Source organism: Bombina bombina, chromosome 3 (genome assembly GCF_027579735.1).
Source record: "Bombina bombina isolate aBomBom1 chromosome 3, aBomBom1.pri, whole genome shotgun sequence".
Classification (NCBI taxonomy): domain Eukaryota; kingdom Metazoa; phylum Chordata; class Amphibia; order Anura; family Bombinatoridae; genus Bombina; species Bombina bombina.
Window position 1 is genome coordinate 1,191,521,171 of NC_069501.1, and position 26,967 is coordinate 1,191,548,137.

The 26,967-nt window shown below is 36.7% G+C and overlaps 1 protein-coding gene across 2 annotated transcripts in view; it reads right to left on the minus strand.

Moving 5' to 3' along the window:
- The window catches only part of FAT3 (FAT atypical cadherin 3), a 637,515-nt gene that overhangs the window by 139,827 nt on the left and 470,721 nt on the right, over positions 1-26,967 (minus strand). For both annotated transcript variants that reach the window (XM_053708624.1, XM_053708625.1), the window contains exons 10-12: positions 12,653-12,849; positions 7,737-7,890; positions 5,710-5,943 (exon numbers count right to left, since the gene is read on the minus strand). In XM_053708624.1, the coding sequence (XP_053564599.1) occupies positions 5,710-5,943; positions 7,737-7,890; positions 12,653-12,849 (585 nt within the window). The remainder of the gene's footprint in view (positions 1-5,709; positions 5,944-7,736; positions 7,891-12,652; positions 12,850-26,967) is intronic.

Sequence of the window (26,967 nt, forward strand, 5' to 3'; positions counted from 1 at the left end):
TTTGCATCAGTAACAAGCAGAATGTATCATAAGCTATAGTCCTGAAGCTATGTTCTTAAAGGAAAAGTGAAAAAGATGTTTACTTACTTACTGCTGCACCCAAGCAGAACATAGTCTGTGATTGGCTCGTTAGTGTGGGGAGCCTATTTGTTTATCCAATAACGCAAGCATTACATGCTGTAACAAATTAGTGAGGGACGGCTAATAGCTACAGAAATTTAATGTAAAGGGACATGAAGCTCAAAATGTTTTTTTCATTATTCAGATAGGCAATACAATTTCACACAACATTCCAATTTACTTCTATTATCTAATTTGCTTCATTCTTTAGATATCATTTGTTAAATAAATAGCAATGAACATGGGTGAGCCAATCACACAAGGCATCTATGTGCAGCCACCAATCAGCAGCTTCTGAACCTATTTAGATATGCCTTTCAACAAAGTATATCAAGATAATGAGGCAAATTAGATAATATAAGTACATTGGAAAGTTGTTTAAAATTGCATGCTCTTTCTAAATCATGAAATAAAAAAAAATGGGTGTCATGTGCCTTTAAAACAGGCAAAAATAAAGAATGTGTAGTTCAATAACAGCTTACAATGCAATTCTCATGGAAAACTGAAAGTGAAGCAGTACATTTAATGCATCACTTCTATGTCTTTAAGAATGTCTAGGTGTCTTCTGAATTATATATTACCTGTGAAAAAAAACTGCTGTTCAAAACCTAAAGTCTACAGAAATGTCATTTCATCAGTAGAAATATATCTTGATGACGCCAGCTTCTTTTTTGATTAAACTGCTAACATCAGGAGTTCAGACAGAGGTGGGTAATAAAAGAAACAGCTATAGCTTTAGGCTTGTGACAAATCAAGAAGAATGTTGCCGTTCCTTAAATAAGAATTGCTAAATATATATATTCAAAACATTAACTATTAGGGGCATATTTGTCGAAGCGTCAACTATGTTGCATTCGCGGGCGTCAATATGCTCACCAAACATTGCGGCCGCAGCTCTGAATACGATCGCCTTATTTATCAAAAAAGCTGTCAAAAACACGCACGTCAAGTACCGTGTGAAAAGCATCGGACTGGTGTTAACTAACATTCATCGATGCCGCAGGTTTTCCCAACTTTATTTATATAATTTCATTACTGTCCAAGAACAAACCATTTCGCTTTAGCAAATTGTTGTATATAGTGTAAATGTATTCTTTTTCTGAGCAGGAATAATTGCAAATATAACATGTAATCAGAGTATCATATGTATTTATTTGCAATCAATGGATATTTTAAAGGGATAACAAAGTTAAAATTTAAGTTGCACTAGTGGGAGCTAGCTGCTAATTGGTACCTGCACACATTTGTCTCTTGTGATTGGCTAAATAGATGTGTTCAGCTAGCTGCCAGTAGTGCAATGCTGTTCCTTCAGCAAAGGATAACAAGAGAATGAAGCAAATTTGATAATAGAAGTAAAGTGGAAAGTTGTTTAAAATTGTATGTTCTATCCAAATCATGAAATAAGATTTTGGGGTTTCCTGTCCCTTTAAGAGCTGGGCCAGGTTTCTCTCTGCACCTGTCTAACCCCTCCTGATTGCAATTGCGTGTTTTAAAATGGGCTGGCATATAAGATGACATTTCTTACTGAAAAAGAAATTCAAGAGAAGGAAGAAATACACTGAAAATAGCATGCCAGTAAAGAGGTAATTTTAATTCCTGCTGTATCTGAATCATGACAGTTAAAGTTAGGTGGGCTATCCCTTTGAGCTATAAGCTTAAGATTCTATTGAATCAAACATCAATTCAAATTTTAAAATCCTTGTCTAAAATATTACATTGTGTCCTAATGTCAGCATCAATGTTAATCTTTAATACTAATTTCACATATACATACTTTCAAAGTATAATGCACAATGTAACAAATGGCACTTACAAGTTTTGACAGAAGTATCGAGCAATTTGATTTGTTAGTGATAGTTTATAATGTGTATTTGAATCAGATTGGGTGATGTCATAATTCATGTTATGCATATTCCAATCAAAAGTGGTGAAAAATTCACTAGTGTGTGGGTTATTTAGGAGTTGGCGTCAAGTGCGAAAAGTGTTGAGTCAAATATGGTGCGAAGTGGAGACTGGGACTTGTATTACATGGCTTAAACATGGTGCACATAGATTTATCCAACAAATAAAAAGGAAGTTAGCTATATTATGTTGTGTATTTATTTCATTGTTATCTCTATATCTATTAGTGCGACAAGTTTGGGGCAAAACTTTGCACCAAATATGTAGAAATAATATTGTCCCCTTGCTTTGTAATGAGAGACAAAGTTGTAGCATAATCCATCAGTAGTAATGTATTTTTCATTTGTATCCCTATATCTACTAGTGCACCAAATGTGTAGCAATAATATTGTTTGATTTAGAAAAGGGTATATAATTTTAATAAAGTTTCTAATTTACTTTTATTATGTAATATACTTAATTCTCTTGCAGCATCGAACATAAGCTTTCTGTGTTTTCCGACTCACATTGAGTTCGAAGGGTGGCGGATTGAAAACCAGGTATGCTGAGTCGGAAAAGATGAGAGCGTAACTGTAGAATTTTTGATAACTTCATGAGAGCTTCAAATAGTGTCGAATAGGAGGGCGGAAGAACACGATTCCGCTCAAATTCCACAGGTTTTCAACTCGCATTGATTTGCATCGGATTGAGATAGCGGGATCGCATGTTACGTCACAAATTTCAACATTTGCCGATGTTGAGGCTTTGATAACTATGGCGGATCAATATTGCGACAACTATGATGCGGAATTCCAGCGTATTTTCAGTTGACGCTTTGATAAATATCCCCCTTAATGTCTTCCTTCAACTACCTATACTACATCCATTTAATATGTTTTCTATTGCAATATAAAATAAATGTTTTCCTGTTTTTTTATTTTCTATAAATCTTCAATTAGCTTTATTTTAATGAAGTTTGTGTTCCTAATAACAAAATACAATATTTTAGCACCAGGAAGCGACATGGCTCATTATACAGAACAGTGAAACAGGGCCCGCACAATGGGAACAAAATACTTCATTATAGGAAATTAATTTTATTGCTGAAAACATTTTAATAATTCTATAGTTATAAAATAATATATAAGTATGAAATTAGTCACAAAGTACAAACCCTTTGACCAGTTTCACATTGCGTGACATAATTTGAGGACTAAAATAAACCAGAAGCTTAATATTAAAATTAAACAACTGGGCCATTTCAATAACTACATGAAATAGTATTCCTTTTGATATATGATTTATAAATAGCAAGCAAGACATTTAATATTTCAAGGTGAAAACATTTCATTATTAAAATACTTTGCACATAACCTATCTAATAAGAGAATAAAGTGAACAGAATTTAAAATTTTGAGAATTAGTTGCAAGTGTCAAGAGCCTTAAATTAAAAAAATTAAAGTTAAATGTTAAAAAATGTGTTAGCAGGAGGTTTACAACAGTTTGGAATTATTTAGAGAACAGTTGAATAAAAAAGTTTATGGACCCAAAGACAAACACTGTATATTTAACAGAATGATGATTCATAGGGACCGATTTATTAAGCTGCGTATGATGCTCATTTCGTGCGGTGCCTTTTTATATATTCAGTGCTCTCTGATGTGGCGTACAGCAATCAGCCCGATCAGATACAATCGGGATGATTGACACCCCCTGCTAGCGGCTGATTGGCCGCGAATATGCAGGGGGTGGCATTGCACAATCATTTCACAAAAAAATGCTTGTGCAATGATAAATGCCGACGGCATTTATCGATGTTGGGCGGACATGATTAGTTACAGCTAAATCGGCCCCTTAACATGAATTTAAGAAAAATGCAGACCTGGGCTGGCTCTATAATTGGACCGGGGAGGGGACCACAGGACCCAGGTGATATTTGACAGTGGGGACACATAGGGAGATCCAATTAAGGCAAACTAGTTTATTTTTTTCTGAAAATAAGTCTAATATGGGCTCTGTCAGTTGGATATCAGCAAGCTCTCATTTGATATTTGACTATACTGCACTTTAATTTTTGAGGCCAATGACTATGGTTGGCATAGACTGTAGTGCACGAAGCGTTGAGGTGTATCATTTCATTCTTGGATCCAGATATCACAATATCTTAAATTGATGCTGAAAAGTAAAAAGGTGTAGATCCTAGCTGATTCATCTCAGACATTTTGCTTCTCTATCAACTTTAAGAGATGGCAACACTTGGCACGTTTGCCTACGGTGCTGCACAGAAAGGTTGTTATGGCATGCAGCATATGTTGCTGTGCCTGGCTATTACCATACTTCCAGCACCATATTGTATGCAACACAGATTTATTTTGTAGATTATTGCCAATTTAGCACATGCTCTCAGGAACTAAATTGATTGACCCATCAAGAACAGAAATATTATGCTTACTTTACAGAATATATGCAGTCCCCTGGTCTTCATGCAATAAAACCTAAGCTTCTCCCTGGATGCCAGGATTTGAGTAGAGATGGTTAAGCCCAGCATGCCTTGAGGCCTACTATTACATTAAGAATCCCAGTCACAATGCTCTGATTGGCCAGTGAATAATAGAGATATTCACTGTGACTTATCTGCCACCTATACCTCTGTTTATTCTTGCCTCCAGAATGGAAAATAATGGAAAACTCAGTAGTTAATCAACAGATTGGGGGTGAGGTAGAGGTTATATATGAACTCAAATTTATATTTTTTTTATGGTTGTCTCTTTAGTCATAAACAGGAACTTGCTCCAATTATAATAAGGGACATAAGGGTTAGTAAATCCAAAATTAAACTTTCATGGAAGTTTAAACAACTTTCCAGTTGACTTCTGTTATTAAACTTGCTTCATGATCTTGTTGAAGGAGCAGCAATGCTCTTAAAAAAGCAATACCAAGTGAACAAAGTCAATTTGATAATAGTAAGTATATTGCAAAGTTTTTAAAATCGCATGCTCTATCTGAAACCATGAAAATTGTATTTTGATTTGATTATCCCTTTAAAAACAACAACAACAACAAAGATAAATTTATAAACAAGATAAAATACTTGTTGCATGGAATAAAGGATTATGCTGTTTATTTTGAAACAAACGGGTGAAAGAAAAATGTTCTGAGATGTCTATAAACCTGCAAAAATGTTCATACTAAAGAGTATTTTTCTCACTGAAATGATCTATGCTACTAAAAAGATGGAGAACCAATCTTACCTTGTGCTATCTTGTATAATAAAGTGAGAAAAAAATACACTTAAGGGGACTTTGTACTGTAACATATCATCTATGTAATGTTTTTCCAGTGATCCATTTTATCTGCTGAAGTATATTAAATTGTTTACAAATAGTTCACTCATCTTTATTTTGTCATGGTTGCTTTTCCCTGTTGAATCTGACACCAATGCTGAAAATTCCCTTGCTGTAATATTAGCTATAGAAAAGCGATGTAAACTAATTTGAATAGAATGAACTCAGTTACGTATTCCTTTAAGAGCAAAAATAATCAAAGGCTAAGGGCAAAGAAAAGCTCCTAGCAAGAATAAGAAGCCATATTATAAAATACAGAAAACCCATTAAAAAAATAAAAAATGATTTGCAAAGCTGATTTTTAATATTTCAGAACTATCTCTAATTGAATGCATGCAGAAATTGCCTGGGAATGTTTACTTACCAACATCTGGATCATTTGCCTGTATTCTCGTTAACAATGCTTTAGTGACCGTGTTCTCATAGACACTGGCACTGTAATGATATGAAGAAAACACTGGAGGATTATCATTGACATCTTCAAGAATTAAGCGGATTTGAGTCTGGCAAAACCTTCCACCTCCATCTGTGGCCCGAGCAATTAAGTTGTAAACTGGGATCTTTTCTCTGTCCAGTAGGGACGATGTTTTCAACTCACCTGCAATCGTAAGCAAAAGGCATTACTTTGTAATTATTTAAGTACAGTTTTTGTTGCGTTATGTGACACATTTCCCTATAGAACACCGGCTTTTATAAAATATGCGATAATACCGCTTACTCTGCCATTTTCATATCTGGAAAATATTAATGTGAAAAAAAGCTGACTTGCTATGTTTTTGTAGTTGGACAAAGGATTTATACAGCCTTATTGTGCTGCTATTTTGACTTTCTATACCATGTTGTCTAGATTTTATTTTCATAATTCAAAGACACTGACATTGGCATTTCAGGAGCAAAATTGCATACATATTTATATTATCAATCTGCCCTTTAGAAGTGTGCTGAGCTTTTATAAAAAGGAAAGTATGTCTGTCTTCTGACACGGACATTTATCAAGATATGAATTAAAAGAAGATTTACAATATATTTAATAATCTGAAGGTGCAATTCTTTTGTGTGACTACTGACCAGTATATAATGGAGATAGACCTTTTTGAGAAGTAGTATACATAACTGTGATTGAAATTGAAGGAAAACTTTGAGCATGGCAATATCACTTCTAATTCTCTTGAAATCAGAGGGATTTGGGATCATTTTGATGGGATAGGGGACTTCTATTGTTGGGATGTTGGCTATTCACTATTTAAAGGGACATGTTACCTATATACTAAAAAACTTGAGAGTAATGTAGCACAAAATGAAAGTGGACTAGACACTATCACATGACCATCTCTATGAAGAGAAAATGTTCTCAGCTCACCAGAATAAGTGCTCAGTGAGCAGTTATCCTTCAACTACTCTTGATCTTGTGGGATTTCACATAATCTTGCAATATTTTATAGTAAACTTCCTTAAACTGAGAAGGGAAATAAAGAGACAATGGGGCATATGTATCAAGCTCCGAATGGAGCTTGATGCCCCGTGTTTCTGGTGACCCTGCAGGCTCGCCAGAAACAGCAGTTATGAAGCAGCGGTCACAAAGACCGCTGCTCCATAACCTATCCGCCTGCTCTGAGCAGGCGGACAGACATAGCCGCAATTCAACCCGATCGAGTACGATCGGGTTGATTGACACCCCCCTGCTGGCGGCCAATTGGCCGCGAGTCTGCAGGGGGCGGCGTTGCACCAGCAGCTCTTGTGAGCTGCTGGTGCAATGCTGAATACAGCGAGCGTATTGCTCGCCGTATTCAGCGATGTCTGTCGGACCTGATCCGCACTGTCGGATCAGGTCCGACAGACATTGATAACTAGAGGCCTGTGTCTGCACATGCCAGATGCAAGTCCCAAGAAAAGCATCCTGATTGGATGCTTAGAGTCCCTTTACAATGGCATTTGTCTACTGAGATATTTTAAGATAGTATATCTTCCTTTTTTACATGGAGATGTTCATGTGATATTTTTAGCTTTCTACAAATGTACCACATCCTTTCCAAGTGATTCAACATTTGGGTCAATGTATCTATAATAAATGTCTACAGATCAATAAGCACTACTAGTTCTGTAATAAACAAATGTTCCTGTAAAGTGAATACAATGAAAAAGTAAAATCCTGTCAGTCCATATCATATAAATGGACATTAAATTTCAATTAACTTTAATTTACCCACCATTGCATATTGTGATTGCTATAACTAGGCAAATTGGCAAGATATCACATCATTGTGTATCTATTCATGTAAGGGTTTGTAGATTTGTTTTGTTTCTTCTCTCACCAATATTAAGAAGCAGAAACAACTAAAGTGAGTATTCTGATAATATTTTCCATTAAAGATATATTTTTTTTTTTCTTACCACTTTCCGCATCTAAATAAAAGTTGTCAGAGCCAAGACCATGGAGTGAATAACGAATTTCAGCATTGATCCCAATGTCCGCATCCCTAGCTCCAATTTTTAGAATTAATTTATTTGGTGGAATGTCTTCTGGAAATGATGCTGTGTTCATTACCTGTGTCAACAAAATACGTATTTTTACCTCATGAAATAGAAACAGTAAAAACTTTATACAAAATATAGTAGATGGCTTTATACATAAATATACTACATAATTTGAATCCATATAGACCAATGGTTTTAAAACCTGTCTCCAGGCCTCCCCAACAGATTTTTAGGATTACCTTGTACAAGAGAAGGTAACCAATCAGCTGATTATTTCACCTGTGCGCCAATTCAGATATCCTCAAAATGGGGCCTGTTAGGGAGGCCTAAGTAAAGGTTTGAAAACAAGTAATATATAAATATTTAGATCTAGTGATACAGAAAAGTTATTTTCCAATATTATAATTTGAATGACCTAATTTTAAATTTAGAAAACTGAATAGCTATAAATATTAGCTTATAAAAAAATTAAAGAGTCAAAATAAAAATGCACAATTCAAACAGAAAATGCAAGTTTAAGGCACTTATCAGTTTACTTCTATAATTACATTTGCTTTGTTGTTTTGGTATATTTTGTTGAAAAATATTCCTAGGCAGGCTCAGGAGCAGCAATACACTACTGGCAGCTAGCTGGTGATTAGTAGCTACACATATGCCTCTTGTAACTGGCTCAGCTGATGTTAGCAACTAGCTCCCAGTAGTGCATTGCTGATCTGGAGTTGAGTTTAACTATGTGTTTACCCCGTGCATGAGTTAAAAATATACGACTAGTTTACAAGTATTGCAGTACGGCTTTTAACGCTGAAAAAATGGCCATTCCAGCGTAACGCATATTACGAGTTGTGTCGTTATAGCTATACCGCAAGCATTTTAGCCTGTAACACAACGTCCATTCCACACTCAAAAAAATGACGTTTTTGTGTGGGATTTTCATAGCGCCTGTATTACAGGTTGTGCGGTACGGCTAAAATGCTTGTGTTACAGCCTATACCGACACGATCCATGGCGCCATATGAGATCAGTAGTTATGGATTTTGTGAAACAAAAATGTTTCACAAACCTCATAACTAAAGTGTTACAAAGTACACTAACATCCACAAACTACCTATTAAGCCCAAAACCGTCACCCTCCTGCATCGCCAACACAATTTAAAACGTCTATTAAATAAACCTAATAACCCCTAATCTGCCGCCCACCCACATCGCCAACACTATTTAAATTTATTAACCCATAATCCGCTGCTCCCTGACATCAATGCTACTATAATAAAGTTATTAACCCCTAAACCTCTGGCCTCCCACATAGCCGCCACTATAATAAAGTTATTAATCCCTAAACATCTGGCCTCCCACATTGCCGCCACTAAATAAACCTATTAACCCCTAAACCTCCAGCCTCCCACAATGCAAAACACTAAATTAAAATATTAACTCATAAACCTAACACCCCCCTAACTTTAAATTAAAATGACAATATAACTATATTTAAATAAATAAAAACTTACCAGTTAAATAAAAATAAACCTAACAATAAACTATAAATTAATGTTAAAAAATAAAATAAATAAAAAAATACTACCAATTTTAAAACTTAAATTAGACATTTAAAAAACTCAACACTACGAAAAAAATTAAAAAATCTAAAATTACAAATAATAATAAACTCTAAATTACGAAAAATAAAAAACACTAAGCTTACAAAAATAGTAAACAAAATTATCAAAAATAAAAACAATTACACCTAATCTAATAGCCCTATAAAAATCAAAAAGCCCCCAAAATAAAAAACACCCCCTAGCCTACAATAAACTACAAATAGCCCTTAAAATGGTCTTTTGTAGGGCATTGACCTAAGTTAAACAGATCTTTTACCTGTAAAAAAATACAAAGTCCCCCCAACAGTAAAACCCACCACCCAACTAACCCCCCAAAATAAAAAAACAAACTCTAAAAAAAACCTAAGCTACCCATTGCCCATAAAGGGGCATTTGTATGGACATTGCCCTTGAAAGGGTATTCAGATTTTTCACTGCCCTTAAAAGGGCATTCAGCTCTTTTATAAAATCCCAAAGCCCTAATCTAAAAAAAAAAAACACCCAAAAAAAAAGAAAAGAAAAAAAACTAACACTAACCCCAGAATATCTACTTACGGTTCCTGAAGTCTGCTCATCCATCTCCATCCAGGCGGCGAGAAGTCTTCATCCAGTAGCTCTCATCCTATTGGCTGTTTTGAACAGCCAATAGGATTTCAGAAGCTCTCATCCTATTGGCTGATTTGAACTTGAAGAATCAAATAAGCCAATAGGAATGGAAGGTATGCCATTTTGAAATGGCTACCTTGCATTCAACTTCAGTGTACGTTGGTGACTGTATGAAGAGGACATACCACTGGGATGAAGATAGAAGACGCCCCTGGGATGGATGAAGATATCGCCGCCTGGATGAAGACTTCTCGCCGTCTGGATGGAGATGGATGATCGGACTTCAGGAACCGTGAGTAGATATTCTGAGTTTAGTGTTATTTTTTTTTCTTCATTTTTATGGGTTCCTAAAGTCCGGGCATCCATCTTCATCCAGGCAGTGAGAAGTCTTCATCCAGACGGCGATATCTTTATCCATCCCGGGGGTATCTTCTTTCTTCCACCCGACAGATAAAGATAAGGGCTTTGGGCTTTTGTAAAAGAGCTGAATGCCCTTTTAAGGGCAGTGAAAAATAGCAATGGGTTGCTCAGGATTCTTTTTTTAGAGTTAGTTTTTTTATTCTGGGGGTTGGTTGTGTGGTGGGTTTTACTGCTGGGGGGACTTTGTATTTTTTTACAGGTAAAAGAGCTGTTTAACTTAGGGCAATGCCCTACAAAAGGCCCTTTTAAGGGCTATTGGTAGTTTATTGTGGGCTAGGGGGTGTTTTTATTTTGGGGGGCTTTTTTATTTTTATAGGGCTATTAGATTAGGTGTAATTGTTTTTATTTTCGTAAACTATTCGTTTACTATTTTTTGTAAGCTTAGTGTTTTTTATTTTTCATAATTTAGTGTTTATTATTTTTTTGTAATTTTAGATTTTTTTTAGTGTTAGGTTTTTTTTAATTTGTAATTTAGATTTTTAAATTGGAAGTATTTTTTTTATTTTATTAGAATAGTAATGTTAGGTTAATTTATAGTTTAATGTTAGGTTTATTTTTTATTTCACAGGTAAAGTTTAGGGGTTAATATATTTATTTAGTGGTGGCGATGTAGGAGGCCAGAGGTTTAGGGGTTAATAGCTATATTATAGTGTCGGCAATGTCGGGGAGCGGCAGAATAGGGGTTAATAACTTTTATTAGTGTTGCAATGTTGGGAGTGGCACATTAGGGGTTAATAACTTTATTTAGGTGTCGGCGATGTCAGGAGCTGTGGATTAGGGGTATTTAGACTTGGAGTTTATGTTAGGGGGTTAGGTTTAAACATAAGTTTTTTTTCCCCCATAGACCTTAATGGGGTTGCAGCTCAGAGCCGTCGCTAGCACTCTCCCACCTTGAGGGAGATCTGGGGACTCCCACCCGCTCCTACCCCGGCATTTGGGCCTGTATAGTGACAAGCATCACCGGGGCTTCACGTTATGCCTGGTGACATCACGAACAATGACGTGATGACATCACCGTGCAACTTTATTTAAAAATAACAATGTAAAGAATAGCAAAAAAGGGGGCATGCTGCTTAGAAGACTGTATCTCATTCATCTAAGGAGCTACAGACCCCCAAGACCCACTGTAGGAAAGGTAATTGCCTACCCTTGCCAACAGTGTAAGTTTTGGGGATCTGAAAAAAAAAAGTAAAAAAAAAAAATGTTAAAAAATTAAAAAAACCTTTAAACAGTTTAGCACCCAGGTAGGAAAGTGCTTAGCAATCAAAGGGTTAAGCAACTTTCTAATATACTCCTAGGGGTAGATTTATCAATCAACGGATGCTGCAATCTACCCCCGAAGTTTCTGGCTCATCGAAAACTTAAGTTAAGAAGCAGCGGTCATAAGACCACTCCTCCTTAACTCATTCACCACCTCTGAGGTGGCGGACAGCAATCATCCCGATCACGATCAGGATGATTTACACCCCCTGCTAGTGGCTGATTGGCCACGAATGTGCTGGGGGTGGCATTGCACAAGTATTTCACTAGAAATGATTGTGCAATGTTAAATGTCAACAACGTATGCTGTCAGCATTTAGCGATGCAAGGCGTACATGATTCGCTTTAGAGAATCATGTTCGTCCGGGGTATGATAAATCTACCTTCTAGTAAAAAAAAATCATTTGTTCTCTTGGTATCTTTATTTGAAAAAAAGCAGGAATATAAACTTAGCAGCTGGCCCATTTTTGTTTCTGCACCCTGGCTAGAGCTTGCTGATTGGTGACTACATTTAGCCACCAATCAGCAAGCACTACCCAGGTGCTGAACCAAAAATGGACCCGCTGCTAAGCTTACATTGCTGCTTTTCAAATAAAGATACCAAGAGGACGAAGAAACATTGATAAAAGGAGTAAACTAGAAAGTTTCTTAAAACTGCATGCTCTATCTGAATCATGAAAGAAAAAATGTGGGTTTAGTATCACTTTAAATATAAATAATTAGTAACATTTTTCTTCTACATTATATATGGAACAGCCAACAAGCTTCGGGTTTTTGAACATTATTACTGTACAAAATGAGCAAATATAATTAGAACTGTAACTGTTCAATAATATAAAACTTGAAAACTCTTAAGATGAAAAATTTGTATATCAAGAAACATCTATGGCGAAATATTTTTGGAATAAAGCTAAAAAAAGAAAGAAAAAAAAAGAAATCACAACTACATACCTGATTGCAAACTGGGCTGTTGTCATTAACGTCAATGACAGATACTTCCACTGTTGTTTGCGACACAAACAGTCCATCAGTTGCAGTGATGTTAAGAAAATACATATCTTGTTCTTCCCTATCAAGCTGTCTTTTTACATACACTTTCCATTCATTTTGTATCAGTCCAAGAGCAAATTTTCCTTTTGGATTTCCACCTTAAAGAGTTTTTTTTAAGTAAAATACATTTAGCTGCTAGTATACAGTATTAAATAAAGAATTTTAATATCATTTCAAAGTATGCAGCTTAAGACATGAGACGTCAAGGTAATACAATCATAATTTACAGTTTAAGCCTTGCAACTTGCAATCACTGTAAGACATACTTCATGGTATAAGGATTACATGACTCGCATTAATCTTCATTTATTAAAAAATGATTTTTCATTTAAAGTTTAATTTGAAAAGTTACAATGGATAAGATTTTTTTTAAAAACTGTGTGTTCTTGTGTCTGTGTGTGTGTGACACTAATTTTGCATAATTTAAAAAGACATAAATCCAAGATTTTTTTTTTCATTTTTCAGACAGAGCACACAACTTTAAACAACTTTCCAATTTACTTCTATTATCATTTGTTTTGTTTTCTTGTTATTTTTTGTTGAAAAGAAGAAAGGTTTGACAGCAATGTTATACATTACTAAGAACACTATACGGCAGCACTATTTCCTGTCAAGCAATGCTTCAGACAACTGCAAACTACTTATCTAGATATCTCTTCAAGAAAGAATATCAAGAGAACAAAATAAATTTGATAATAGTAAATTGGAGACTTTTTTTAAATTGTATTCTCTATCTGAATCAAGAAAGAAAAAAATTGGGTTTCATGTCCCTTTAAAGTCCACATAGCATATATTTTCTGATGATGTACAGGAGATAAAACAGAGATTCAAGAGACCAACAACTGGAGGGATTTCTGGTTGTTTGTTTGGGTATATAAAATATCATAGGAATATTACTGCATAATTCTGCTTGGCAATGTTTAACGTACTAATAGTATTGTATATATAATTTTAGTTTCAATTATAGCATTTCCAAAATTTGCTTCTCATCCTCAGACTTTCAGTGCGGCTCCTTATGTAAAAAGTTTGGATAGCCCTTCTCTCCCTATCTTCGGAAAAGTTCAAGCCCGTTTGTAATATTGTAAAAAGGTACTCAATTATATGTAGAGGGATGTGCTTTTCTACAATTTGTTTAACAGTGTGCATGAAGCATTGTTATTCTGTAATATGGGAATATCAGGAAGGAATAGTGTTAGTTCTGTAAAATAGCCTCATATTACGTCGCCATATAATCAATTATTAGATCTAATGACTTCCGTGTTATGGCTGCCTATACCATCAATAATCTTCCACTATGTTCAAAAACTAGCAACAGGAAATGTAAATTAAGGCAAACTATGACTTTTTCCATTGCTCAGGTTTACGCGTTTCTGTAAAATAATATTTTTTGCCTAAACAACTTTTAAAGCAAAAGCTGTTTAAATTTAAATTGAAACTATTCAATATTATTTACTTCCTAACAATTATCACTAGCTGGTAAGAACAACTGCCTCTTTTTTACTTTGTCTACAGAACAGCAATATTATTATTATTATTTAATTAGTACTATGCCCAATTTTTAATAAAAAAAAGAGAAGAATACTACTTACTAATCCAGTTACTGTATCCAAAAACAAAAGCAAAATAAAAATGAGTGCTAAATCGTGCAAATAGAAAAAAAAACATCTCTTAGGGGCCATATTGTGTTCGGCTCCTTTGTGCCCCCCCCCCCCCAACCATGAAGATCTCTCTCTTTATAGACAGAACACAGAGGGGGAAACAAGTAGATAGACATAGACAGACAGACAATTATCAAGCATATATAATCTTCTTCAACAATAAGATAACATTTGGGAACAATCAAGGCTGGTTTGATTTGAATCTCAGGAGAGGTTGCACTTTGGAAATGTTATTAGCTGCTGATTATACAATCAAGGAAAAGCAATAGCTTCTATTAGAGAATAATTGAATGAATACTTTATGACATAGAGTTGCAATGTCTTTAATTTCTCACTTTTCACAAAAAAAAGAAGGAAATCTAGACATGTAATGCAAAGACACACCAGCATTAAACAGTCCTAACGAGGGGTCATTTAAGGAGCAGTCCAAAGATAAGCATTGTAATTAGATGGAATTTATCAGAGTGAAGGTAGTCAGGAGTGGAAGAAACGAAGCAGAACAACCTTTTATGAAGCTGGAACACTGACATTGAAACTGGCAATAACATTTTTCCACATCATTAAACTACACTGAGACAAATCCTCCTTGGAAAAGGGACATGCTTTACAGTTCCCTGGCAAAGAGAACACCCTATATTTGAAGCAGGGAAATCATAAGGTTGATGAAGGAGAGTGCTCTCCTGGTAATCAGAAAAAAGCACTGGGTTGTAGATAAGAAGCTTTGGGTGACTGATAAGTAGCAGAAAGGTGACAGATATTGTTAAAGAAAATGCTGTAAATATAAATGAAATTTACACTACAGATTACTGAGGAAGTTCTGTTTTGTTGTGTTACGTGAATCCCTTTTATTATACCATTATGAGATATATAATATTTGGAGACATATAATATTTTTTATTGACCTATTATAAAGCCTAACATAGACTGGGAAGTTAAAGAGGCAAATAATAGCTATACTATTTGTGGGCATTTAAAGTAGGTTAAAGAGACATGAAACCTAAAATTCTTCTTTCATGACCCAGATAAAGTGTAGAATTTAAAAAAAAAAACTTACTTTGCCCTCCCAGTTTCCCTTTTTAAGAGCATACCAAGGTAGGTAGCATCCACATACACAAAAAGAGAGAAGCTCTCAAAGGAGAGAATGAAGAATACGAGTAATAGTTTGTTCTATGGCCAATTACCATGCTAGGAGCAGCCTCTTTTAGCCCAGAATGTGCCTTTAACATATAGGAAATTTTCTGTAGTATATCAGTCTAGACCTGACTAAAAAGTACAGTCTAGCCCTGAAATACCAGGCAATCCCTCCCTGAAGAGAGACATAGCATGTGTGTGTGTATGTATAGTATCTCACAAAAGTGAGTACACCCCTCACATTTTTGTAAATAGTTTATTATATCTTTACATGTGACAACACTGAAGAAATGACACTTTTCTACAATGTAAAGTAGTGAGTGTACAGCCTGTATAACAGTGTAAATTTGCTGACCCCTCAAAATAACTCAACACACAGCCATTAATGTGTAAACCGTTGGCAACAAAATTGGAAATGTCCAAATTGGGCCCAAAGTGTCAATATTTTGTGTGGCCACCATTATTTTTCAGCACTGCCTTAACCCTCTTGGACATGGAGTTCACCAGAGCTTCACAGGTTGCCACTGGAGTCCTCTTCCACTCCTCCATGACTACATCACGGAGCTGGTGGATGTTAGAGACTTTGCGCTCCCCCACCTTCTGTTGGAGGATGCCCCACAGATGCTCAATATAGTTTAGGTCTGGAGACATGCTTGGCCAGTCCATCACCTTTACCCTCAGGTTCTTTAGCAAGGCAATGGTTGTCTTGGAGGTGTGTTTGGGGTCGTTATCATGTTGGAATACTGCCCTGCAGCCCAGTCTCCGGAGGGAGGGGATCATGCTCTGCTTCAGTATGTCACAGTACATGTTGGCATTCATGGTTCCCTCAATGAACTTTAGCTCCCCAGTGCCGGCAGCACTCATGCAGGTCCAGACCATGACACTCCCACCACCATGCTTGACTGTAGGCAAGACACACTTGTCTTTGTACTCCTCAACTGGTTGCCGCCACACACACTTGACACCATCTGAACCAAATAAGTTTATCTTGGTCTTATCGGACCACAAGACATGGTTCCAGTAATCCATGTCCTTAGTCTGCTTGTCTTCAGCAAACTGTTTGCTGGTTTTCTTGTGCATCATCTTTAGAAGAGGCTTCCTTCTGGGACGACAGCCATGCAGACCAATTTGATGCAGTGTTTGCGGCGTATGGTCTGAGCACTGACAGGCTGACAGGCTGACTCTCCACCCCTTCAACCTCTGCAGCAATGCTGGCAGCACTCATACGTCTATTTACCCAAGACAACCTCTGAATATGACGCCGAGCACGTGCACTCAACTTATTTGGTCAACACACCTGCTCCCCATTTACACATGAGACCTTGTAACACTAACGAGTCACATGACACCGGGGAGGGAAAATAGCTAATTGGGCTCAATTTGGACATTTCCACTTAGGGGTGTACTCACTTTTGTTGCCAATGGTTTAGACATTAATGGCTATGTGTTGAGTTATTTTGAGGGGGCAGCAAATTTACATTGTTATACAGGCTGTACACTCACTACTTTACATTGAAGCAAAGTGTCATTTCTTCAGTGTTGTCACATGAAAAGATATAACAAAATATTTACATTTGGGGGTGTGTCCGGACGGCGGCCATGTCAGATCACTTTCTCTGAAGCTCTCAGCGTGACCTCCCTGTCTGGCTGTTTTTTAAGATAATTATCCAGTTTTGGATAAAATACACTTCATCATCAGACAGAGGAAGCAATTCTGAAAAGACTGATACCCATATTATACGTTTTATGTTTGTTCAGCCCCGTTCCGGACCTTCATATTCTTAAGAGGCGGCCTAGTGCTGAGAAATCAAGCTTCCCCCCCCCCCCGTATGTGGGGTAATATAATGTTTATCAGACTACTGTCAATTTTTGGGTAATTGGCTTCTAACATGGAGGAACGGTATCATACTATACTGACGTTACTTCTAAGATTTGAAGCTAAAATGGAAAATTGTGTGACTGATCTTGCTGCAACAATACGTGGCACAAGCTGGAAAGTAACTACAACGGTGACGCCATCGCAGCAGACATTAGAATCTTACTCTGGTGTTACTCGCAAGTGCGCTCCAACTGACCGCAAAGAGATGGATACCCCTGCAGCACTACATTACTCGACTAGCCTGCATCCAGTTATCGGCACAGCTCGAGTATGCAGTAAAGAACCTTTGAAACAACTAGACACAGAGCTCCATCACTTGCCTTCCCCTAGCCCATATACTGAGAGAGATGGGGGTTTGTGCCTATTATGCTTGCCCTAGGATTGGGAGGGTGCGGCCGACCTTCGAGACTTGGGTATGAGACAATCAGAGGTTGGTGTTGTGCGCTTAGCAGATGAGGCTACGGAACCCAAGATACCGAGTGCCTGCATTGTTTCACATTGGATGTGGTCAGACAAGTCCAATAGTGCAGACATTGCTCATGGTGGCCTATTAAAGGAGACTGCCTCTAGAAAAGGCATTGGGTGAGCCCCGGAACGATACCCGGCTTTGAGTATGGGACTATCAACTACGCTCTAGTAACTGACTCAGTAGCTTTGGCTAAGGGGTGCTATATGTTAAGTTTTTTTGGACATATCTAAACCGAACATAAGAGAAACTCAATTGTGATACACGTAGATCACTCATATTACATTGGGGTTCATTGAATATGATTGCCTGTCTATCTTACTACTTGGTTGCAGCTGGGTGTTAGTTATGCTTTACATAATATTTTAGTGGCTGTAGCGCCTACTTTATGTTATACAAGAGAAGGCTCTTTGTTTTTTTTTAATTAGATTACATTTTTATTATTATATGTACTGATGTTATGTGTTAATCAGATTCTAACCCTGTGACCCACAACCTATCACTCCTGCCATGGCTTGTTTTAAGAGATTATAGAAGGTCCTAATTTCCCTCCCTTCCCTCAGCCGGCGAGGGTGGGAGGGGATTCTAAATATTTACGTTGCCAAGATAAGTATGTTTGTTATACCTGGGCCATGTTTCTGTATTAAAGCCTTTGCGGTGATTTATAGCACAAGGCACAGTGACTTCCCATAGCTAATAAAAAAAAAAAAAAAAAGGTTGCAGGGAGATCTACATTTTTCCCATGTTATATTGCAGGTAGTTAGGGGCTCTTATGTACAATGCAGGGGTATATGCAGACAAAAGCTAGCTTTTTATTGTTTATATCGCTGCCAGTCTGCTTCACATAGGTACATAGTAGCGTAACTGTAGAACCCAATGTCTACATATGAAGTGGCAATGTGACACCTGTACAGTCTCAAGTTTGATCACACATAGACCTGTTAATACTACATTGCAGCTTACTTTTTCCACTAATGTAATGCATTAGATATATACTTTTAATATTATGCATAGCCCTCTTCTTCTATAGAAAAGACTTATTGGATTGTAATGCTCATCCAGGATTAGCCATATTTGTCCTTATTTCTAGCTAGTTACCTTACAGTTGTTTTTCTCACATCTGGTAAACCTCCTTTTCAGAGTTAATAATCTTCCTTACCCCACATTATATAATTTGTCAAGCGGTGTTTACCCGCTGAATTTATCCTGGTTAGACTTAAGAGTTTTGCTCATGCGACCATTATATTTTCTTCAGATATCCTATATCATAGGGTCTATGACGGGCCACCCAAATGGTTGCTTACAGAAGCTTCTAAAAAATAAAAAATGGAGATTTCAATAGCTCAGTTTAGTATTTATTCTGTTTTTCTTTTCCTATTTAGCTGTTGGTAATACGACTTGTGAAAAAATTGTCATTTATGTCTTGTGACATTCATTGTATGATTTTTGGTTTGCTGTAAAACCTCAATAAAAGATTTAAAAGTGAAAAAAAAAATATTTACATATTTTTTTGTGAGATACTGTATATAAATATGTGTGTATATATTACATAAAAAGAAAGGGAGAGAAAAGGAGACAAACACATGTATAAATGTAATGTTCCTTTAAATCGTTGTTTCACTTGCTAAGCAGCTAAAGTAACGTGGGGATAACCCAAAGGACAGTTTCTCACTTTTGATGACAAACATTAAGTGTTGATGTGAACAGCAATGATTAACAATACTTCATTAATTTCAAGTGGAATGTTCACGTCAGCTGTAAAGTATTGCAAAGTGAAGAGGGAGGTAAAGTAAAATCCAATTAAAAGCCGTTGGTGGTTGATGTTGCTTAGCAGTAAAATTTGCTTAAAGCAACTCTCAGATCACTTTAACGGCACAGTTGATTGAATATCCCACCGTTTTTGCAAATCATATGCTAACAATGTTTTGACTATGAATATGCACATTGCGTCTATAATTCATCCAGGTATGCAAAAGATACAAAATCATTTTCTTTTGTAATCACCATTAAAACAAATGAAGCAAATCTTATTATTTACGCAATTACTAACTATTTTAGTATACCGTTTTTATCATGTAAAAATGATGGAATGTTTTAGGATAAAGTAATATAAAGTATTATAAGTGTAATCTTCCTTCTATATGTATTAAGAGTAGCTATCACCGGAGTAAATGTATTAATTTTCTTTAATATGGCTATTCAGGTTTTACGTTTCCCTGTAGCAAATTTAAAAATGAAATGCTGTTGTCATCAGAAATGAAGAACATAAAATTTCTTAGGAAGTTTGGAAATATATAATTGACAAATACTTTCTCCAGTTCTAAAAAACTTTCCCCTGGTTAACTGGGGTGTGAATATTAAAAACTTACCAGTATGGAGAGAAATCGCGCAAATTAACTTTTTTTTTTTTTTGCACATCATGCATAAGTGTCAGGGTCCTGCATTCCACAGAATGCACTCCAGTCGCTCTGAGCGGAAACATTGAAACATTATAGTTTTCAAAGTTAAATTACAGCAAAAGCAAGCAAGATAATGAATTTGAATGGCAAAGTTTATTTTTATTACGCATAATTAAATTTTATGGGAATTAAAAATATGAGTTTAGCCTTTAATTCTTATTTTAATAAAAAAAAAAAAGAAAGATACTTATGCCCCGGTCCTGGCATACTTGCAGCAGTGTTTCTCTCTCCACCAGTAAAGGAGAGGGAGGTGTCCTTATCCACCAGTGATGATTCAGATGAGGAATTAGAAAACCAACACTTCTGAAAATTAGGTGTTGCTTAACATGTTTGGAGGAAAAACTATTTTTGATATGTGTGAATTCTGCTATTCATATGCATGCCATATGTTTTTAATACAATACTCCTTACTAACATAATGTTATTATTAGAATATGCATTGATTGCTGCAGGTCTGTAAATGAGGATATAGATTCCACCCAAATTCTAATTAACTGATTCACTAATAACAATGGGTGAATGTTATGGTACAGTTATTAAAGGGACAGTCAACACCAGAATTTTTGTTGTTTTAAAATAGATAATCCCTTAATTACCCATTCCCCAGTTTTGCATAACCAACACAGTTATAATAATACACGTTTTACCTCTGTGATTACCTTGTATCTAAGCCTCTGCAGATTGCCCCCTTATTTCAGTTCTTATGACAGACTTGTATTTTAGCCAAATCAGTGCTCACTCCTCGGTAAATTAACGTGCATGAGCTCAATGTTATCTATAACACATGAACTAATGCCCTCTAGTGGTGAAAAACTGTCAAAATGCATTTAGATTAGAGGCGACCTTCAAGGTCTAAGAAATTACCATATGATCCTAAATTTAGCTTTAAACTAAGAATATAAAGAGAACAAAGCAAAATTGGTGATAAAAGTAAAGTGGAAAGTTGTTTAAAATGGCATGCCCTATTTGAATCATGAACGTTTTTTTGGGACTTGACTGTCCCTTTAAAATAATAAATACTGGATGCATGTGGCTGGTTGTTCTATATGAATGTCATAGATCTTATTCAATAGGTTAACCCTCATCTAAAGCCCTCTACAAAACAGCAACCCAATAAAGTTCTAGTCCCATCTCTATATACTCCCTTAAAGGGACAGTGTACTGTAAATTGTGACCGCCGATTGTGTTCTCCTTTAGGTTTATTTTGCAACATAAACATCTTGTTTTGCACATTGAAACCACCACCTAAAGTTAACGTTTGAATACCTAAGTACTGCCTTAGTGTATAGAAAGAGTGAGATGAGAAACGTAGGCCTGCTTTTTCTGCAGGCATTTTCGATTATAATGTTTTTGAGTACAATGGCTAGTGGCTTTGATAAGCTAAGCAGCTATTTCAAATACATCTAAAGGAGTCATTGGGGGAAGCTGGAACACCCACTGAAAGTGGCTGTATAGCAAAAACAGAGAACACTCCCTCCCCCTTCCTCTGCATATGAAAAGACTCTTTACACAAACAGGAGCAAGCTGGAGTAGGTATACCTCAGTATTCTCCTAAAACTTTGAGGCTTAGATAGGAGTCTGAAAAACAGCATAATACTATTTAAAAATAAGCAAAACTATAGATTTTTTTTTTTTTTTTAAAAAGCTGTATAGGCTATATAAATGGATCATCTAGAAAACATTTATGGAAAGAAAAATCTAGTGTATAATGCCCCTTTAAACATTTTAAAAATATTATTTAAATGCAAAAGCTGTTTAAATCTATTGTTAAACTAATAGTGCATGATTATGTACAACCTGGTTCCCAGGACTCTGCTGCTCACAACAGAACAGAATACTTAAAAAAAAAAAAAAAGCAAACATCAGTGGCATCATTATTAACAAACAACCACAGCTTACAATTTCAAGCTGAGCAACTAAAATAAACTTTTTATTGAGGTTCTCCCCCCACTATATCCACAATACATGGTACTTTCTAGCCACACCTCCAACTGTTGCCCAAATGAGAACAGGAAAACGTTGACAGGTATGTATGTATGTTAACCTCTTGGCTCCCAAAGTGAGTTGTAAAACATTTCTCTGACAGTGCTTCTTTTACTTAAAGTGATATTACATTTAAATGAAAATAATCATAAAATGTGTAGCTATGCATAAAAAAAGATCATTAAAAGCCTGCTTTTCTTGTAGTTTACATTTGAAAATGATAGAATTGCCACTCCCACTAAAGATGCTGGAGGGCATTTTGTGGAATTCTGAACCTAAGCACCCTACACTGATTACTTGTTCAGCACAGAAGCTTACCAATATCTGTCTCTAATTGGCCACAGCAAACAAGATAAGATAACAACACTCACAAAGATTTAATTGGCGTGGGCCTATTCTAATTTGTTTTAAATTTTTACTTTGTATACAGATATTTTGTAATGTAGTGATTAATTACTGATGTATAAATCCTAAGGCCTAGATTTGGAGTTTTGTCGGTAACGACCCGAAAAACTAACGCCGGCTTTTTTCTGGCCGCACCATAAAAATAACTCTGGTATCGAGAGTCCACATAAAGGCTGCGTTAGGCTCCAAAAAAGGAGCGTATAGCATTTTTAACGCAGCTTCAACTCTCGATACCAGAGTTGCTTACGGACGCGGCCAGCCTCAAAAACGTGCTCATGCACGATTCCCCCATAGGAAACAATGGGGCTGTTTGAGCTGAAAAAAAACCAAACACCTGCAAAAAAGCCGCGTTCAGCTCCTAACGCAGCCCCATTGTTTGCTATGCGGTAACCCTTCCTACGTCTGCACTTAACACTCTAACATGTACCCCGAGTCTAAACACCCCTAACCTTACACTTATTAACCCCTAATCTGCCGCCCCCGCTATCGCTGACCCCTGCATATTATTATTAACCCCTAATCTGCCGCTCCGTAAACCGCCGCTACTTACATTATCCCTATGTACCCCTAATCTGCTGCCCCTAACACCGCCGACCCCTATATTATATTTATTAACCCCTAATCTGCCCCCCACAACGTCGCCTCCACCTGCCTACACTTATTAACCCCTAATCTGCCGACCGCAAAGCGCCGCCACCTACGTTATCCTTATGTACCCCTAATCTGCTGCCCCTAACACCGCCGACCCCTATATTATATTTATTAACCCCTAATCTGCCCCCCACAACGTCGCCTCCACCTGCCTACACTTATTAACCCCTAATCTGCCGACCGGACCTGAGCGCTACTATAATAAAGTTATTAACCCCTAATCCGCCTCACTAACCCTATCATAAATAGTATTAACCCCTAATCTGCCCTCCCTAACATCGCCGACACCTAACTTAAATTATTAACCCCTAATCTGCCGACCGAATCTCGCCGCTATTCTAATAAATGTATTAACCCCTAAAGCTAAGTCTAACCCTAATACTAACACCCCCCTAAGTTAAATATAATTTAAATCTAACGAAATTAATTAACTCTTATTAAATAAATTATTCCTAATTAAAGCTAAATACTTACCTGTAAAATAAATCCTAATATAGCTACAATATAAATTATAATTATATTATAGCTATTTTAGGATTTATATTTATTTTACAGGTAACTTTGTATTTATTTTAACCAGGTACAATAGCTATTAAATAGCTAAGAACTATTTAATAGCTAAAATAGTTAAAATAATTACAAATTTACCTGTAAAAGAAATCCTAACCTAAGTTACAAATAAACCTAACACTAGACTATCAATAAATTAATTAAATAAACTACCTACAATTACCTACAATTAACCTAACACTACACTATCAATAAATTAATTAAATACAATTGCTACAAATAAATACAATTAAATAAACTAGCTAAAGTACAAAAAATAAAAAAGAACTAAGTTACAAAAAATAAAAAAATATTTACAAACATAAGAAAAATATTACAACAATTTTAAACTAATTACACCTACTCTAAGCCCCCTAATAAAATAACAAAGCCCCCCAAAATAAAAAAATGCCCTACCCTATTCTAAATTACTAAAGTTCAAAGCTCTTTTACCTTACCAGCCCTGAACAGGGCCCTTTGCGGGGCATGCCCCAAGAAATTCAGCTCTTTTGCCTGTAAAAAAAAACATACAATACCCCCCCCAACATTACAACCCACCACCCACATACCCCTAATCTAACCCAAACCCCCCTTAAATAAACCTAACACTAAGCCCCTGAAGATCATCCTACCTTGTCTTCACCATACCAGGTTCACCGATCGGTCCAGAAGAGCTCCTCCGATGTCCTGATCCAAGCCCAAGCGGGGGGCTGAAGAGGTCCATGATCCGGCTGAAGTCTTCATCCAAGCGGGCCAGAAGAGGTCTTCCATCCGATTGAAGTCTTCATCCAAGCGGCATCCATCCGGAGCGAAGCGGCAGCATCCTGAAGACCTCCACCGCGGAACATCCATCCTGGCCGACGACTGAACGACGAATGACAGTTCCTTTAAATGACGTCATCCAAGATGGCGTCCCTCGAATTCCGATTGGCTGATAGGATTCTATCAGCCAATCGGAATTAAGGTAGGAATATTTTGATTGGCTGATGGAATCAGCCAATCAGAATCAAGTTCAATCCGATTGGCTGATCCAATCAGCCAATCAGATTGAGCTCGCATTCTATTGGCTGTTCCGATCAGCCAATAGAATGCGAGCTCAATCTGATTGGCTGATTGGATCAGCCAATCGGATTGAACTTGATTCTGATTGGCTGATTCCATCAGCCAATCAGAATATTCCTACCTTAATTCCGATTGGCTGATAGAATCCTATCAGCCAATCGGAATTCGAGGGACGCCATCTTGGATGACGTCATTTAAAGGAACAGTCATTCGTCGTTCAGTCGTCGGCCAGGATGGATGTTCCGCGGTGGAGGTCTTCAGGATGCTGCCGCTTCGCTCCGGATGGATGCCACTTGGATGAAGACTTCAATCGGATGGAAGACCTCTTCTGGCCCGCTTGGATGAAGACTTCAGCCGGATCATGGACCTCTTCAGCCCCCCGCTTGGGCTTGGATCAGGACATCGGAGGAGCTCTTCTGGACCGATCGGTGAACCTGGTATGGTGAATACAAGGTAGGATGATCTTCAGGGGCTTAGTGTTAGGTTTATTTAAGGGGGTTTGGGTTAGATTAGGGGTATGTGGGTGGTGGGTTGTAATGTTGGGGGGGGTATTGTATGTTTTTTTTTACAGGCAAAAGAGCTGAATTTCTTGGGGCATGCCCCGCAAAGGGCCCTGTTCAGGGCTGGTAAGGTAAAAGAGCTTTGAACTTTAGTAATTTAGAATAGGGTAGGGCATTTTTTTATTTTGGGGGGCTTTGTTATTTTATTAGGGGGCTTAGAGTAGGTGTAATTAGTTTAAAATTGTTGTAATATTTTTCTTATGTTTGTAAATATTTTTTTATTTTTTGTAACTTAGTTCTTTTTTTATTTTTTGTACTTTAGCTAGTTTATTTAATTGTATTTATTTGTAGCAATTGTATTTAATTAATTTATTGATAGTGTAGTGTTAGGTTAATTGTAGGTAATTGTAGGTAGTTTATTTAATTAATTTATTGATAGTCTAGTGTTAGGTTTATTTGTAACTTAGGTTAGGATTTCTTTTACAGGTAAATTTGTAATTATTTTAACTATTTTAGCTATTAAATAGTTCTTAGCTATTTAATAGCTATTGTACCTGGTTAAAATAAATACAAAGTTACCTGTAAAATAAATATAAATCCTAAAATAGCTATAATATAATTATAATTTATATTGTAGCTATATTAGGATTTATTTTACAGGTAAGTATTTAGCTTTAATTAGGAATAATTTATTTAATAAGAGTTAATTAATTTCGTTAGATTTAAATTATATTTAATTTAGGGGGGTGTTAGTATTAGGGTTAGACTTAGCTTTAGGGGTTAATACATTTATTAGAATAGCGGCGAGATTCGGTCGGCAGATTAGGGGTTAATAATTGAAGTTAGGTGTCGGCGATGTTAGGGAGGGCAGATTAGGGGTTAATACTATTTATGATAGGGTTAGTGAGGCGGATTAGGGGTTAATAACTTTATTATAGTAGCGCTCAGGTCTGGTCGGCAGATTAGGGGTTAATAAGTGTAGGCAGGTGGAGGCGACGTTGTGGGGGGCAGATTAGGGGTTAATAAATATAATATAGGGGTCGGCGGTGTTAGGGGCAGCAGATTAGGGGTACATAAGGATAACGTAGGTGGCGGCGCTTTGTGGTCGGCAGATTAGGGGTTAATAAGTGTAGGCAGGTGGAGGCGACGTTGAGGGGGGCAGATTAGGGGTTAATAAATATAATACAGGGGTCGGCGGTGTTAGGGGCAGCAGATTAGGGGTACATAAGGATAACGTAGGTGGCGGTCGGCAGATTAGGGGTTAAAAAATTTTTTTTTTCGAGTGCCGGCGATGTGGGGGGACCTCGGTTTAGGGGTACATAGGTAGTTTATGGGTGTTAGTGTACTTTAGAGCACAGTAGTTAAGAGCTTTATAAACCGGCGTTAGCCCAGAAAGCTCTTAACTACTGACTTTTTTCCTGCGGCTGGAGTTTTGTCGTTAGAATTCTAACGCTCACTTCAGAAACGACTCTA